The sequence below is a fragment of the Saccostrea echinata genome, unplaced genomic scaffold (genome assembly GCF_033153115.1).
Source record: "Saccostrea echinata isolate AGI-Se365-2 ecotype Australia unplaced genomic scaffold, CSIRO_AGI_Sech_v1 ptg000029l, whole genome shotgun sequence".
Classification (NCBI taxonomy): domain Eukaryota; kingdom Metazoa; phylum Mollusca; class Bivalvia; order Ostreida; family Ostreidae; genus Saccostrea; species Saccostrea echinata.
In genome coordinates this window covers 29,527,590-29,546,703 of record NW_026889778.1, presented here as the reverse complement: position 1 = coordinate 29,546,703, position 19,114 = coordinate 29,527,590, and the positions used below count along the sequence as shown (strand labels likewise).

General features: G+C 33.3%; 1 protein-coding gene across 3 annotated transcripts in view; it reads right to left on the bottom strand.

Moving 5' to 3' along the window:
- LOC133195783 (voltage-dependent calcium channel subunit alpha-2/delta-2-like) overlaps positions 1-19,103 on the bottom strand; it is a 54,543-nt gene extending 35,440 nt beyond the window's left edge. For all 3 annotated transcript variants that reach the window (XM_061331721.1, XM_061331722.1, XM_061331723.1), the window contains exons 1-11: positions 18,982-19,103; positions 17,005-17,077; positions 12,204-12,320; positions 5,158-5,223; positions 4,480-4,618; positions 3,564-3,695; positions 1,815-1,872; positions 1,671-1,721; positions 1,328-1,427; positions 612-680; positions 214-303 (exon numbers count right to left, since the gene is read on the bottom strand). In XM_061331721.1, the coding sequence (XP_061187705.1) occupies positions 214-303; positions 612-680; positions 1,328-1,427; positions 1,671-1,721; positions 1,815-1,872; positions 3,564-3,695; positions 4,480-4,618; positions 5,158-5,223; positions 12,204-12,320; positions 17,005-17,077; positions 18,982-19,073 (987 nt within the window). In that variant the 5' untranslated portion in view covers positions 19,074-19,103. The remainder of the gene's footprint in view (positions 1-213; positions 304-611; positions 681-1,327; positions 1,428-1,670; positions 1,722-1,814; positions 1,873-3,563; positions 3,696-4,479; positions 4,619-5,157; positions 5,224-12,203; positions 12,321-17,004; positions 17,078-18,981) is intronic.
- Between the last annotated feature and the right edge of the window lie 11 nt (positions 19,104-19,114).

The window sequence follows — 19,114 nt, the reverse complement described above, 5'->3', positions numbered from 1 at the left end:
GGGATGAGCTGCTTTTCAGTTTTGTGACAAATAAGTATGTAAAAGGCCACTTTCTTCAATTTTAAGATAAACATGTGAACAATATCCTTGGAGACTAAAAAATTATTACCGGTACTTGATAGAGGTGGGGTTTTTTTGTGATTTAGAAAAATTTTTTTTTTTAGATAACCCCCTCTGTATTATTCAGATAATTTTTACCGAAAAAGCCCTTACCTTGTCAAACTGGTCGAATGCATACTCTAAGCCTTTGGAGATGTTTGCCATGTTTTCTGCTGACAGATTTCCCACCACACGAGACAAATACTGTAAAGAAAACAGTAGACCACTTCCATTAAGTATTTCCTATCCACACACTACTGAACTACCATTCTTCTTTATCCACAATCAAAAATTCCTCAAAGTCTCAAAAAGGCAGTTTTATCAATTAAAACAATAAATCACTTCTATTAATCAATTTCCAACCTAACAATCCCATCAATCAGAAATTTAAAGTTCTTTAAAAATTTCAACAAATTTGCACTGGACTTACAAATAAAATATATTTTATTTAGTGATGGAGGTCACCTAAAGCATTGCAACATTTAGCTGCATTATCCTGATATTATACAAACCTTCTTATTTCTGTAGTTAGCCTGCACAAATCCCTTCATACAGCCCACTGTTTCGGCTTTGTCTGCAAACTGCAAAGTTTTCATAATATCAAACTTGAGGTACTGTGAGCACTGAGTTCACAAAATGATACCCCTCCCCCCCCCCCCCCCCCCATATGAGTATAATGGCAAAGTCCATGTTTTGCTCTTGGGAACCCCAAACAACTGTCCAATCAGAACATAAAATAGAAGGTGCAATATGTAATGAAGATTCTTTGAAGGTCTCACTAAATTTTATTTAGTGGTGTAGGAGGAGTTGCAGATAAGAGATGGGTATTGCCAAATGTTACAGACATACACAAAAGGACTTATGGAAGGATGTTTGGATGGAAAGACGTACAGATGGAAGGACGGACACCCCTAGCACTATATACTTCACACTTTTCAAGCCCAGGTGTATAACAATAAGGTTTTACCAATATCCTTTTCATATTCTGTCATTATTTAAAAATGTGCTTGTTTCAATAGACACAGTATAATTATATTATGAAAATGACTATATTATTAGCTTGAAAATTTTGAAATTACTAAATAAATGGAAAATTAACCATTAAATACTGTGACATTCTGACATTAAACTGCAAAGTAATAGCATGGAAAAAATATCATGAACATATTTTGAAAATATGATGAATAATTTAATAAGACAAATGAAAAGGACAAAGTTTTGGGTTTACCTTGACAATTTGTACAAAATCGTTTTCTCCTAAGGTGTCCAGGATAGACTTAACAGCAACAATCATCAGCTGGAGAGACTGACCCACCACACTGCCGCTCCTAAAAATAGATCAAACACAATAAATCATTACTGTAGGAGCTGATCCACCACACTGCCACTCCTAAAATTAGAACAAACACAATAAATCATTACTGTAGGAACTGACCCACCAAACTGCCACTCCTAAAAATACATCAATAAAAATAAACACAATAAATCATTTGAAGCTTTTGGCACAGGTGAGCTAAAATCCACATCATAACAGAGCTAATCAGTGAAAATATGAACTTGTAATGTCTTACGTGTCAATGAGGATCAACATGTCTTTTGGAGAACTTGATCCTTGAGTGTACCTAGAAAAAGAAAACATCTTACTGTTAAAATTCTCTTCTTATATTAAGATATTGTGCACACATTTCCATTTTCGACAAATGTTTAATACCAACCATGGTCTGCGTCTGACATCATACAAATCTACATCATCTGTCATTTTCCACATACTCGCTACAATAAAGAAAATCCAAAATTAAAAAAGAAAAATAACACAGTTCTAAACTTCTTACATGTACATGTATTTCCCTTTCTTGAAATTAGAAGAAAAAGTTGTACAGGTCATGCATCCACTACTTATCTTTTCATGACCAAGCTAAAAGACAGGCATATAAGGTTTCAAAGATTTATCAGAGAAAGATGTTGATGTAATAATGTTATATGTTGTTTTACAATGTTACAGAAGTGTTTAATTAAGGAATGAATTTATTAGCTACCCAATTTATATGGTATAAACTGGGTTGGGGCAGTTTACACTTCATAAACTGTGAAGTGGTTTATAAAAAAGTGTAAACTGTTCCAACCCACTTTATACCATATAAATTGGATAGCTATTAATTTCATTCCTTAAAATTTAATTTTCATTCATTTGTAAGAAAAAAGATGATTGCCCATAAAAAATTACTTTGTACAAAATTTAAATGTAACGCCAGGCAGATCGATACATTTTTGATGCAAGTCATTGTGACATAGGCAACCCAATTTATACGATATACGAGGGTTGTCCCAAAATTCTGTGGACAAGTGTTGTTTTGTAGGAACCCGGTGCCATATATTAATGAAACTTTGTACATAGATTAAACCAACAATAACTAATAAATTTATGGACAAATATTGAGTAATTACACATATTAACCCTATTTAAATGAAATATTTCAATTTCTGGTGTAGGAAGGCCCCACAGTACTGAAAAATTGCAATGAAAAATCAGTATATAATATTTAAAATCCTACTAAAAAATATTTACCTATTTAACAATTTCAAAAATAAAAATGAAAATTCTAAATATTGTATTGTTAGCTATCTTTCCTCAAATTTTGGTGTACATGCTTTAATTAATATAAATTTTATAACATTTAATATCCACAGGTTTGAAGTCTGACGTGTTGAAAATTGGCGGCTGCGCTGACACAGACGGCACACTAGACTGTGATCATTTGTTTTGATCTTGAATTCACTCCTACAGAAAAGCATAGTCATAAATGTTTGGTACACATGGAAATGTTTTCTGGTCCTTAGTGTATGAAAATGACTGAAACAATTTTTCTAAGTATGTAAAGGAGGGAAACTAAAAAGAGAGAACAGCTGAGGAATCAGGCAAGATTGACAGTGTGCAACCCCATTAGAAGAGACAAATGAAAAACCTGTAGAGTAGACACAAAGAGTTTTTCAAAATATTATTTTTTGATAAAGGTACATGTTCTGTGTTCATAATTTGTTCACATATTTTAATGCTAAATCATTTCATAATAAGATATTTCACATTTATATCTATAATCTTTTAATGAATTATAGTTCATACTGTATTTCATTCTGGTAAAAAGTGTATTTCTCCCCCAGAATCTGAACCGGTGAGATTCACTTTTTTGACGTCGGAGATTGCTCAGGGTATTAAGGAACGATAGCACTTCAATTCTTATTACTCGAATTGTTTTCATATAATCATGTCTTTGTAGTTTATTAGCCAACAAAACACTTTATCCACCCAGAAAACTTTGTAAAGATATATTAATTTCTGCAAAAGATCTGAGATCAGTCTACGGAATTTTAGGACCCTCGTAAAGTAATTTTTTATCCATTCAAATACCAAGTTATAACCAGAATTAAATTATTTAAATCATGTTGCAAATCAGGATTATACTAACCAGGGAAGGACCTCATGAATCCCGTCTGGCTGCCAAAATACTGCCATAAAATCTCCTTGTCGTTGTCGTAATTCTCTCTAAACACCTTGTCCAGGGCATGAGACCACTTCAAAGCATTGAGGATATCAGGATCTAAACAAAAAATAAAGGTACTGCGAGCAGGCCCACAAAATAATACACACTGCTGCAATAATTTTTTTTTCTAAGTGTCCATTTGCAATTTTGTAAATGTACATATGTAGTTTTGAATTTGCCAAAATGACCTTTGTTTAAAAAAAAGATGCATCCTCTTGTCATAAATAATCTTTGAGTAAAATATAGACATCCAATTTTCTCCAGTGACCTTGAACTTGCCAAAATGACCTGAATTAGATAATGAAGCACCTTTAAGTCTGAAGGAATCTTTGTGTCAGATATCAACTTCCAATTAACCTCCATTTCAGAGGTACAGACAGGACACAAATAAACACTTTTTGCCAGCGACCTTGAACTTGATGGTTGACCTTGAGTCAAGTGTAATACATACCCTCAGATTGTATGTAATATTTATTGTAAGTATGAGCACCTAATTGTCTACATTACAAGATATTATCTAGACAAAAATTGAACATTTTTCTGTAAGTGACCTTGAACTTACTCAAATGACCTTGGGTCAAGGCCTTGACAAACCTTCAGGTCATAAACAATTTTTGTACCTATGAACTTCCAATGATTCTTCATTACAAATTTATAGCAAGGACAAGATTGTGTGGACAGACAGACAAAACGATCCTTATATACCCCCACCCCACAAACTAAGTTTACAGGGGGTATAATAAACTCTATATTTAGATATTTAGATTAGTAGTGCCTAAAAAAAATTCTACAACAGTCAACATAATGCACAGGAGCATGTATTAAGTTGTTCATATCTTACCTTTCTCATAAATTTCCACAGGAATATGAACAGATGAGACAGACGTGTTCACAGCCTGTTTGAACTTCTCATTCTTGTCCAGAATACTGGAAAAGTTATTGTAGGTGGGATCCTTGGATTTGTAATAGTTCACCAAATTCTGAAATTAAACTCTTCTCCTCAATTCTTGCTATGAAGAGGAATATTGTATGCTTGATTTGATGCAGAAACACATAATGTATAGCATACAAAATGCTGATCCAGGGTTGTCCCTAAGATCTGAAATAGCAGACATTAAAAAAATAACATTTAAAAAGAAAAAAAAAGGTTGGGTCTTAGGTTCCCTTCCTAAGAGGGGGAATACCAGAATAACTGGTGGATAATGTCATAAAAGGTGGGGAATTCCCCGGTCCCTGGGTCTTAGGGACAACCTTGTGATTTAATAAAGATCACCATGCAGTTACAATGATTATATTAATTTTTGAGTTCCTATCTAATCAACTGAAATGTAACAAATGAAACAAGTAATATCAATTTATATCAAACCCATTACATTCTTACTGTATTTGTTAACAAGCAAGCCACATTAACTTTGTAAAAACCAGTCTCCCTCCATCTAATACCCCCCCCCCCCCCCCCCAACACAAAAAGATAGTTCTCTTTCATCTTGGAGCATAAGAAATTGGAGATGTGACTCACTGATTCTCGGATAGTCTCGCTATAGTTATGACTGGCTGCTGCTCTCTCTGCTACTTCAACTGCTTTCTACAACAAAACAATTAATTCAATGAATAATTGTTTTGTAAGCTCTCTTAGAACAAAGCAATCAACTCAATTAATCCTTATACTGTAACTACTATTAAAAGTAAATATCAGTTTTGTTTTAGAAAAAAAATAATCTGATGACAGAAAACATTTTTATACAAAAAACCCTTAAATACTGTTGTGATAATGAAATTTTCTCTAGTGAACCTTTTCTTGCTTCACATGGTGTAAAACAGGGTGATAACTTTTTTCACCCATTGTTATTAACTTATGTAAGGAATGAATTTTATAGCTACCCAATTTGTACAATATAAACTGGGTTGGGGCAGTTTACACCTTATAAAGTGAAGCAGTTTTTTATCCAATCAAATACTGCATTATAATCAGAATTTAATTATTTGTAAATGATTTTCCCTTAGATCTTGTTGATTATAAGTTTTATAACATTATTCCACTGAATCTCCAGAGTACTTTTATTAGTTTTTTTTTTATGCTGACAGCTTGCTTTTACTCTCTGCTTCAAAAGAGGTCTCTTCAGATCTGTCTAGATTGTCTTTCATAAAATTGTAAGGGCCTTAAAGGTCACCTAAGTATGATACAACACTGTAAAGGATCCTTAGAAGTACAAAACAAAATTACTCATAGATGAAGCAATGTTGCCCAAGAATTTCAAAAATCTGGTTAAAATACCCTTGCTTATTGTAACGTGTTAGACCCGAGTGATCTCCTTAGGATCATACTTGCATGGTTTTCCCAAGTCTTACAGGGATGATAAAGAATGCAAAATATACAAATACAATGGACACTTGCCTATTCTGTAAGGTATTCAATATATACAGAACTAACTATGTACTTATATATTCAATATATACAGATATGTTGTTGTCACTTGCCTAGTGCTACAATTCAGTACACACAGACTTGGATATACAACATGGCTATTTTCCGCTTGTTATAAATTACAATAAATCACCCTGACTCTTTGTGATTTTTTTATACACTTTGATAAAGTATAAAACAACTTTGTCCATTCTCTTGTCAATCATGATTCTACCAGTGACAATAACTCATCTACTATCAACCAAAACACCACAATGTAAACATACTACATACAATAGCAACTTTTGCTAAATATATAAATAATCTTTATGTCAATCTTTTATATTGCTTTCCAGGCAAGAATCTGACTTTGAGAATGATTTGCTTATTTACTCCAAACATTCATTTTTATTTTGTTTCTATATATATAACATTCTTTCTAATTGTATTCTCATTCAATCAAATAACCTGTTAATTAAATTATGAACAAGGATTTCATGATTAACAACATCTAGCAAAGGGGAGTAACTCTCATTTGCTTCACTTATTACAATTATGTACTCTGTTTGCCTCCTAGATACCCAGAAACAAAGAAAAGGCACATTTACTTATAATTTTAGTTAATACATTTACATTGATATTATTGTATTTAGTTTGTTTGCTTAGTACTCAGGGGCAGAGGAGAAGATTTTAAAAGCATTAATGCATTTTTGCTAATTAATCAATAGAGTCCCACCCAAGCACAAGAACCCCTGACTCAGGGGCCATGAAATTCACAATTTTGAAAGAGGCATTCTTTCTCATTTGAACTTGGTTTTTAGTTTGTTTGCCTAATACCAAGGGGCAAAGAAGATTTTCAAAGCATTAATTTATTTTAAGTATATAATAAATAAGCCCCCCCCACCAAACCCCTGACCCAGGGGATATGAAATTCAAAATTTTTGAAGAGGTCCACTTCCTAATCATAACTATGTACTTAATTTATTGGCTTAATACCCAGGAGCAGAGGAGAAGATTTTCAAAGAATGCATTTTCACTATAATATACTGAAACGCAAAAGAAACGCAACATCCTATTTTAGTGGGAAATATTATATAAAGAATATAATTTTGTATCTAAAAAGTACGGATACCTTCAACTTTGTACATATGGGTAATTTAACAGTTGAATGATTTTCATACCATTACCGGAAGTTAAGTTTGAGTCCGTTTAACAGAAAAAAAAAAATTGCATGTTTAACAAAATATTAGGCAAGAATATGTTTTTTTTAAGAATTTGTATCTGTTCATCATAAGTAATGAAGCAATGTCTGTTCATCATAAGTAATGAAGCAATGTTACGAAAAATAAATTCTCCTTTCTTTTCCATAAGCAATGCCAAGGCTTCCTAAAAATGACTTAAGTACGCATTTCCATTGCTCTAGCTGGAAAATCTCAAAATAAAGGTGATGGAGAGTTGCAAATGCAAATATGCAACACATCACTCCTCAACAGGCTCTTACATATCATTAGCATGAATGACAGTCCTTGGACCGGAAGTCCAAGGGTTACTACACTGCCCTTAGCTAGAGAAAATTCGACCTTATCATCTGAAAAACAGGCACTTAAAAATGGCAAAGAATATTTCTTTCACTCAGATCTCGAGACTGATGAACCTACTGCATCGTAGAAATCAAGCTACAACTGTTGTACATGGCAGTCTTGCACGCTGTAATTGAATGGCCGGGGTGGGGGTGTTTCAACATTCAAGTGTTTCTTTCTAAAGTTAAAAGATTATAATTTAACATTTTTATCAAATCTCTGATGTTATAAATCGAGTTTTACCTTACTGTATTCATTTTTGAAAATCATTAGATAAAAAATTCAAATATTTGTAGATTACTGCTTGTTGCGTTTCTTTTGCGCTTCAGTATACAATCATTAAAGCCCCACCCTAACACCAGAACCCCTGACCCAGGGGCCATGGCTTTCACAATTCTGGAAGAGGCCCACCTCCTCATCATAACTATGTACTTAGTTTATCACCTTAATGCCTAGGAGCAGAGAAGAAGATTTTCAAAGAATTAATGCATTTTCACTAGTATATAATAAATAGAGCCCCACCCTGGGACCAGAACCCCTGACCCTGGGGCCATGAATTTCACAATTTCTGAAAAGGCACTTTTGCTCATCATAACTATGTACTTAGTTACTTTATTTAATACCCAGGAGCAGAGAAAAAGATTTTCAAAGAATTAATGCATTTTCACTATATAATCAATAGAGCCCCGCCCTTATACCAGAACCCCTACCCCGGGGCCATGAATTTCACAATTTTGGAAGAGGCACTCTTGCTCATCATAACTATGTATGTAGTTACCTTATTTAATACCCAGGAGCAGAGAAGAAGATTTTCAATGAAATAATGCATTTTCACTATATGATCTATATAGCCCCACCCTGGGGCCAGAACCCCTGACCCTGGGGCCATGAATTTCACAATTTTTGAAAAGGCACTTTTGCTCATCATAACTATGTACTTAGTTACTTTATTTTATACCCAGGAGCAGAGAAAAAGATTTTCAAAGAATTAATGCATTTTCACTATATAATCAATAGAGCCCCGCCCTTATACCAGAACCCCTAACCCGGAGCCATGAATTTCACAATTTTGGAAGAGGCACTCTTGCTCATCATAACTATGTACTTAATTACTTTATTTAATACCCAGGAGCAGAGAAGAAGATTTTCAATGAAATAATGCACTTTCACTATATGATCTATATAGCCCCACCCTGGGGCCAGAAGCCCTGACCCTGGGGCCATGAATTTCACAATTTTGGAAGAGGAACTCTTGCTCATCATAACTATGTACTTAATTACTTTATTTAATACCCAGGAGCAGAGAAGAAGATTTTCAAAGAATTAATGCATTTTCACTATATAATCTATAGAGCCCCACCTTAACACCAGAAGCCCTGACCCTGGGGCCATGAATTTCACACTTTTGGAAGAGGCACTCTTGCTCTTCATAACTATGTACTTAGTTACCTTATTTAATACCCAGGAGCAGAGAAGAAGATTTTCGAAGAACAAATGCATTTTCACTATATAATCTACAGAGCCCCACCCTAACACCAGAAGCCCTGACCCTGGGGCCATGAATTTCACAATTTTGGAAGAGGCACTCTTGCTCTTCATAACTATGTACTTAGTTACTTTATTTAATACCCAGGAGCAGAGAAGAATATTTTCAAAGAAATAATGCACTTTCACTATATGATCTATATAGCCCCGCCCTGGGGCCAGAAGCCCTGACCCTGGGGCCATGAATTTCACAATTTTGGTAGAGGGCTCAATGCTTATTACAATGATGCCAACAGTTTGACTGCTTGATGTCCAGGAGTAAAGAAGAAGATTTTTAAAGATTGCATTATTTTTGGTGGTTTTAGCCCCACCCCTCAGGCCCCAGGGGGGCAGGGACCATGAAATTCAAAAATTTTGTTCCCCTTCACCCATAGATGCTATATGCCAAATTTGGTTGAAATTGGTTAAGCGGTTTCAGAGAAGAAGCTAAAAATGTTCAAATGTTAACGCACGACGCACGCCGACGGACGAGAACAGATTATAGTAATAGGTCACCTGAGTGACTCAGGTGACCTTATAATTTTAATTGTGAAAGAACACCATAGTGAAGAATTATGTAATCCAAAACATGGGTAATCAGAGATTACTGAGCTCAGCTCAACTCAATGAATGTTATCTTTCAGTAAGGCAAAGTCCCACACTCAGCTAGCATTGTTCATTTCTAGATGTAACATTTAGGCAATTTAGGTCTAATAGGGCTTGAAGTTATTTGGAATGGACTTATCTAAATACTTCAAAGTAGTCACTCATTCAGAAAATATAAGTACCGGTAAAATCCAGCATCTGTTGCAAGTTTGAGAGTGTTTTTCCCTTGATGCAGCATCCGAAGCAAGTCTGGCAATGTGCATCCTTAGATGTATCATCCATGCAATTTTGGTCAATATAGGGGTTATAGTTACTTCAGAAATAAAGTCCCGAAATGTTGTTTGAAATATTCACACCGAGGCTTTTATATTTCCAACATCATTTCGTTATCCTGCATCATTCATGACAACAAGGACTTTATTTCTATTCTACTAACAGCTCTAAAATACGCCTGATCATTTCCTCTACAGAGAAACAAATTATGTCACCATTTTGCGATTACTCTGTTCCATTGAACACCAGAGGGTCAATTTTGTTTCTTTACCTGTGTATCGATTACATAGAATGCAGACGATTTGAGCTTTTGTTGGGTTAAAAATATCCTTTAATTATTTATAAATTTGTTTGTAACATAAATTGATTAGTACTTTTAATGATTGTAAAATAACAAAATCAATTGTCTATTTCATTGCTCTATCAGTAAAATCATGAAATGTTAATGTTGTGGGGAGGTCTGTGGAACAGCCCAACTTAACTATAAAAACCGACATTTATCAGCTATTTTAGGCATTATTTCTTATGAAGCTTGTAACACAAGCTTTGATTGGTTACAAAGTCGGGTGTAAATTTCCGTACACCCGACCTGAGCCGGGGGGTAAAAAACATGAAGTCACAATGCATGTTAGTTTCTTTATGATAAAAAGCAAATAGTATATGACGTCACGATGCATTGCAGGACGTAGTAATTCTTATTGATAGCTTGAAAAACAGTTGATTTGACTTGTTTACAAAGAATTTATTTGGGTACATAGGAAATAAATTCATTATCCAGCCTGGATACCAGTTGAAAAAATTGGCTCTTTTTTTCCAAAATTTAGGTAACAATTCTCAACTGATGACCAAATTCAATTTTTTGATGCTGTTCATATATAGAAATAACATGTTTTGAAATTATAATCATTTTTAAAGAACAAGTCCACTATTTAACTCTTTAATCAACAAATAAATATAAGTCAACAACATTTCCCAATTTTGCCACTTTTTCGATTAAAAATTTACAATTAAAAGGGTACAGGACCCTGTACCAAAAAGGGTCAATTAAGCCCTGAAACTTGCTATTAGTCAGTATTTATGTATTCCCGTCACAAATGCCCCAGTGTAAAATATCTTCATTGTGGCAGAAATTTTTTTTAAACCTGATAAGGGGATGCAAATATTTAAAAATTTCATTAACGTCTAAACAATGTTTACTTAATGTTAAAAAAAAAAGGAACTGAATCTATATGAATATAAATGAACGTTCATGACTATTTATCATTGTTTATTTTTATACATTTTTTCTTAATGTAATGTGTAATTTAATTAATTACATTTGCAAAGTAATTGTAATTTTATTAATTACATTTCAAAATCCTTGTAATGATAATGGTAATTTAATTGAAGGTTTTGGGCAAATAATTGTAATTTAATTAATTACTTTCCTATGTAATTAACCCCATCCCTGTATCCAGGTCCAATCAAGGGTGTACAGGGATTTATCTCGGGTTAATGTATTCCATAAACCCTTCGGCCTAATTGTGTATGGAATAAAACCCGGGGTAAATCCACGTACACCCTTGATTAGACCTGCATAACTAACAATATACACTCTGTAGACTGCAGAAGACGACACATTGATGTGGTCTAAATAAATATTAGATTCTACAGTGAAATATTTATTTCAACTGTACAGGTTTGATTTGTGTTTCTGATCTGATAATTTTTTGATGACGCTCGCGATTTATTGGAGAATAATGTCTGCAGCATTTCTTTGATCTTGGCAATAACTGTGGTAGACATGTTTGGTGAAATCATTTAATAAATAAATAATAACCCTGATCCAATTTCTCAACACTAATGTATTACTAATTCAAGTGGTTATGTACTGTTAGCAGTACACTGTATACACTGAATTCATTAATATAACAAATATTGACAAGTGAATTATGTGTATACATCTTATTAAACTTAATAACAGTACATAATAAAAACAATTTATTCAGAAAACACATTACAAAGACAATAGTGCTTTATTCAAGACATGCTATTTTTTCTAACCATGTACTTTATAATTAAATTTTCCAGTATAAGGACACATAATCTTGTTATCTTAAGAAATAATGTGAAAAATCGCTACATTTCACACTGTCCATTAATCTTCTTAGTGGACAGTACATGCTTTGAGAAGACTACCTTGAGGGCCTCTGTCTTTTTCCCTAGCATCTGAGCCACTTGGTCGGCCATCTTTTCTATCAAGTCCTTTCCATCAATCTCCTGTACAGCTTCTGTCTGGTTGTCAAACTTTTGTCCCTGTAAAATACAGATCAACCATCTCAATGAAAGGCATTTTCATGTGATCAAATTTCTGTAACATACAGCATTTTGCCCAGCTTCTATAAATCTCTCCTTTATTGTGTATGGAATAAAACCCAGGGTATAACCGCGTACACCCTTGATTGGACCTGCATAACTAATAATACACACTCTGTAGACTGCAGAAGACGACAGCTTCTATCAATCTCTCCCTTGATAGCATCTTAACCATGAAGACAGGAAATTGATATTTTGCACATAATATATTTTGTAACCGACAGGTTACTAACCATGAGGCTATACTTGACATTTGATCTAACAGTGGTTATAGTATTCCTTGGATCATTAGCTGTATATCACTTTGTTGTTTATTTATAAAATAGAGTTTATTTATAAATAGAGTTTAGTTCATTGTTGATGCTGAAAATTCTAATTTCATTTGAAATTGATCGTAATACAATGTATCCATGTACCTTTAAGGCTAAACTGGAGAGCAAACATATAGCTATCTCTCTTACTAAACATCTAAAAATGAAAACATACTGCCGGTACCGGGTATTTATGAATAACTTTTCAATTTTGATTACCACACAACCTCGAACTAGACGCAATAAGCTACCACAAAGGGTTTAATATTGCAATAAAGTTAACAAATTTGAACATTTTCCCTTCTTGGTAACCATAGCAATAGTTTTATTTTCTTCAAGGGACACAGACTCAAGGAGTTCATTCAGTGCCCCTCGGATAATCCTCAGGGATATTAAACATATGTCATATGCACAGTCTTCAGATTCCCAGTTTTGGTATAAAACCAATAGTTCATACAAACAATTGAAAGAATGTAAAGTTTCTATTAGAGATATATTCGAAGACTCCTTTTCCGATCCCATGTCTTCTATTTCAAAATGTTCTGCGAAAAACTGTGAAACCTGTGACATTTTGATAACTAACACTTCTTTCACCAGTAATTTTACTGGACAGAGCTTCTGTACCAAAACTTGAGAAAATCTGAACTGCAAATCTTCTAATGTTGTCTACGGAATAGAATGTAATCTTTGTGGACTTGTTTATGTTGGTGAAACCAAGGGATCACTCAATAAAAGAACATCAGGTCATAGATTTCAGATAAATAATGGGGGTCAGCAACTTTTATACAAACATTTTAATTTACCTGATCATTCTATTTTGTCAATGAAAGTTAGAATTCTGGAAAAGATTTACCACCACACAAACAGTCCATCACTGAGTACACCTTTCAGTAGACAATGAGAAGAATTTTGGATAAGAAAGCTAGGGACAGCCTTTCCCTATGGATGTAATGACAATGTCAATAGTGTTGGAAATCTTTCCAGTCCACAGTGTAACAATGTAAATGTGATGGGACTTTTTAACCATACACAGAGACGTAAGCGTAGTCATGGGCATCGGTCTTACAATAAACCTTTAATACACGATGTCTCTTTTGATTCATTACTACCTTACGTAAATCAACAGTTAGGTCTACATCATATTCGCACCAAACTTTACTCTGTCCCTTTGAAACTTTTAAATAGTCTTCTTGAAAAGGTCAAGGAAAGTCCATTTTTTGATTCCTCGACACCAGAATATAGGCTCGGATCTGTAGTTACGGATATTGCCAATCATAGGCTTTTTAAACCCCCGCGTTTTACTGAAGAAAATGCAGCTAAAACAATCCGTTTTTTCCTTAAACTTCAATATGCCAACAAAGGAGTTGACGCGGTTAATATAAATAATATTCTTAATCACAAAAGGGTCCAGTCTTGTATTCCACCATATTTCAAGTTAAAGACTACACCTTGTATTTCCTACAAATATACATCGACTATTGCTTCCAAACTTTTTAATTACAAGAACACTTTACAGGGCCTGGATATCGAATATCTGAAACATAATCCTTCATCGTGTTCATGTTCTTCTTCGCCCTATAACTATAGTCCTGCTGGACACGTTATTACTGGTGACGTAAATATAGTTAATAATGAGGACCTTAGATCACTAATTTTAAAAGGTCCTAAATTTAGGGAACCCAGATCCTTCAACTGGCGTAAGAATTTCATAAATATTATGGATTCTGTAGAGGACTATGCCAGGCGATGGGCCAGACATGAAAAAGAAGACCTTGACACTTTGTCAGAATGGATTAAATGTATCAGATGTATGTTAAAATCGCGCATTAAAAGATTGAGAGGCAATATGAAAATCATCTATCCTTCTGTATTCAATAATCCAGAAGTGAAAAAAGAATTAGATAGATTACATGATCAGTACTTACTGGTCCCTGCTGACAAAGCAGGTAACAACATTGTTTTTGTTTGTAAGGCTCATTATATTAAATGTATTTTAGAGGAACTTGGATTTAATTCTACAAGTGGTAATCCAAACTTATACTCATAGTTCCCTTTCTAAGGAAGAAATTCTTCAAAATCATATGTCAGTTTTGAATATTTTTAATATTCCAAACAACCAAAATGAATTCGAATTACCATATTTATATTGGATTCCGAAACTTCATAAAAATCCTTACAAACAAAGATACATAGCGGGTTCCAGTAAATGTTCAACCAAGCCTCTATCTTTACTCCTCACTAAGATATTAACAGTGGTGAAGGAGAAACTTCAAGAGTACTGTGCAACAATATATTCGAGAAATGGTGTAAATCAGATGTGGATACTTAAAAATTCCAAGGAACTTTTGGAAAATTTGAAATCACAAGATTTTACCAAAATCAACAGCTTAAAAACTTACGACTTTTCAACTTTATACACAACCATTCCCAACGATAAATTAAAGTCCAGGCTTTTTGATATCACTGACAGCTGCTTTTTCAATAAAAATGGAACTCGTAAATATACTTACCTTGTCATTGGTCATTTGCAAAATTATTTTGTTAAAAAACATTCTGATTGTACACACAAGTACTCTGAAGTTGACATTAAAAAGATGCTTGAGTTTCTGATTGACAATATCTATGTGGTTTTTGGAGACCAGGACTTCCAACAATCTATTGGAATTCCTATGGGTACCAATTGCACCCCGCTGTTAGCAGACCTTTTTTTGTATTCATATAAGCAGAATTTGTCCAAAATCTTGTATGTGAAAAGAAGAAAACACTTGCTGTGGCGTTCAACTCGACATTTAGATATATCGACGATGTATCGTCAATTAACAATGGCTATTTTCATTCTTATGTCGATACGATATATCCTGGTGAACTTGAGATAAAAGATACCACAGAGTCTGACAAATCTGTTTCATATTTGGATATTTTACTTGAAAAAAACGTTAATGGTAATCTAACAACCAAGCTTTATGATAGACGTGATGACTTTAACTTTTCAATCGTCAACTTCCCTTACTTATGCAGCAATATACCTTCATCACCTGCATCTCTCAGTTGATTCAATACACAAGAGCATGCTCTACGTACGTACAATTTCTAAAACGAGGTAAATTATTGACAAATAAGTTGATGAAACAAGAATATCAGCTGTCTCGTTTAAAGTCATCATTTCGTAAGTTCTATGGTCGATACAATGACCTTGTCAGCAAATACAATTTATCATTGAGTCAAATGCTGATTGACGTTTTTCATACTAATTGTTAGGCCATTATTTACACACTGAATTGTCGACGGATTTTTCCGTTATTTCCCAATCATGACAAGGAGCACACGGCGGGTGTGACCGGTCGGCAGGGGATGCTCACTCCTCCATGGCACCTGATCCCACCTCTGATGTTTGGAGGTCCGTGTTTGCTCTGCTCCTATTTTGTATTGTATAATGGACTTTTGAGCTTGAATACTGTTCGTTATCTCCATATATTTCATCCAACTTTCTGTATTGTGTATTCAATTTTAGTTCTATCAGATATTAAGTACTTTTCAATGTGAGTCAAACAATATGTTTATTGATTAAAAGGTAACTAAATTCCTAAAAAAGCAAAAATTATCACTTTGATCCACCAGTACATTGTTTTCATGAAAACACTACAATGTAGCAATTAATCTTAATATAGCAGCATTAACAAAAACTTAGCAACAAATTTTGTGTGACTATGCTGTGTTACCATGGCAACCAAGAATATTATCTTTAGAATAATATTGCCAATATGTTATTAATTAAAGTCAAATATTTTAAATTTTTTTGTTGTTGATTTAGTGAACATTGAGCATTTTTCAGCATTTAAAATGTAACTGCATGTGGCCCCCACCCAAGTTTTCAGCTCAGGTGAACTAATCGTTTACAATAAGACAGAATGAAAAAAGGTCCATAATAGATGGATTTATAAGTTGATATTCATGCAGCTGTTACCTAGACTTGAAATAATATAGTGTTTGTTTACAGTTTAGGATGACCTGTTCTATTTTTTCCAACTCAAACAAATATACCTCCAAACTTAGTCCAAAGAGGCTATTTTTTCAGGTTACTTCATGATTGTGATTTTCTTTCAATTTTTTTTTTTAATTTAATTTATAACATATTTATTTTGTTCCTTCACTCTTGACCAGTTGTTGAATAATTATTGTGCAAAAGAAAACTATGTCTAAACAACATTTACTTACACTGAAAATTAAATTTCAGGAAATTAAAGGCATTGCAAACAGCCTTTTTAAAGTCTAGTACTAATTCATTATTTCTCCGTATAAAAGTACAAACTTACAATTGTAGAAACCTGAAGATTCTTGCCAAAGTTTTCAATGTTCTTGCTCAAGTTTCGGACCCATTCCTCTACACTGCAATGAAAAATAGAGAGTATGGATTTATCACCTTGCCTAAATTGATGCTTAGTTTAAATTGACATTTATAAGGCCTGACACATACAAGTTATTACTTGTATTCATTGATATACTGTAGATTCCTAGATAAGTACCACTTGTGAAACGAAATTACTTTTTATTTTTATATTGCTGAAAAACATGTAAACATCAATAGCCCACTAGTGTATTCACATTCTTGAGACTTGATGACATCGAGTCATTATGTGATATTAAGTACTCACATAAAATAGGAATGTACAGTATATCTATATTGATGATCTGTAATTAAATCAAAATTGCCAAAAGGTACAGATTGTACTTTTCAAAGATTCTTTGACCATTTACATTTCCCTTTTTTTAATTTGCTGAAAAAGATAAATGTAGCATTTCAAAAAAAAAAAAAAAAAAAAAAAAAAAAACACCTAGAAGGAAACCATTTCTTTTAAACTGTGATGTTTATGTAATGAATTATAATAGTATAATAATTTAATGAATTAAAATATATATATATATATATTTAACAATTCAATTCAATATAATTTAATAATTTTTTTTTCATTTCATTGAGCATGTTGAGTATCAAACAATGAATGAAATGTTAAGGAATAAGGAAGCTCTAAACACTAAGGAAAAATTCTTTTTGAACTTTGACAAAATTGTATTACATGTATATAAAGGTGTACACATTGAGTTTTAATGTGGATCATTTTCAACATTTGGTACCTGCCTTATTTCTCCAAGAAAAATGCTCAAAGTCAATGAAGTATTAGTGTACAGAAATCACTGTTGTTTACTTTTAAAGTCATTTGTCCGATTTAGACGCGTTTTTTTTCTAACACAGTAGAAGTACACGTATACATAGAGTACATGTGTGTACAAAAATTAATATGCAACTGTTTTCTTTTATTAATACAATTTTTATATCAAAAACCTTGGTCAAAACTCATGTTGACAAAACAATTCACAATTAGCTTTATCTTGGTTTAATGTAATATTAGGAATACTTCAATCTATTTCAAATGAAGTCATGTACTGTAGATTTCTATTTATTCAAAAGGCATATTACATTAATATTGCATAAAACTAAAATGTAATTAGAACTCTTCAGTGAGCAGTGTTTAGAGCTTCCTTAAGTTCTACATCATTCAATTAAAAAAAATCAGTCCCTGTAATAATTTCATTCATTAATATAATCATAACTGGGAAAATAAAACAAATGACTTGCAAATCATGTGTGTGTGGCTTTGGGTGTGTGTGGGGGGGGGGGGGGGGCATTTACATACTTTCAATTTTTTCCTTAGGAAAATTTCACTTTCACAGAATGGTAATGCTATGCATTACCATGTAACCAAATAGGCAAGTTACTTTACATGAGTGAAGTCATATATAAAGAGAATCCAATTTTAAATTTTGTGTTTGGAGTGTCTGGTCATGATAAGGCTAATATAATTGGTAATAACTGGCATAAATTAATTACTAAGTCCAGTTCCAGTTATATCTTTCCTGCATATAACACCAAAGATCTTGCCAGGGATTCCTCCACATGTGTCAGTTATTATACACAACACACACAATCAGTGGTGTCAAATAACAAGCACTTCTTTCCAGCTTGAAGCCTTCAGTGCTTTAAACCCATCAATGCAGTCTCCATTAGTATTTTACAAATAATTGATATAAAAACTATTATTTCATGCAGATAAAATAATTATTCACTAAGTTAATCTATGTTTCAGTAATTTCTAAAGTAACCCTCGGGTGCCTCTCACCCTCGTCTGTCAAAGTCAGCCTGTCTGCTTCAGTACCCGAAAATAGATGTGCTTCGCTTTTAAAAAAAAAAAAGATTACTCAAATTGCATCAGCATTTAAGATATAAAACTTACCGTGTTTGATCTGGCATATTGTCTCCAGTGCTGAATACGGGTAGTAAAAACACAAGGAGAAACATCCTTCTAATATGATACCCAGTCGCCATGATGTCTCGTTTTGGTGTATATCAACATATAAACTAGTTCC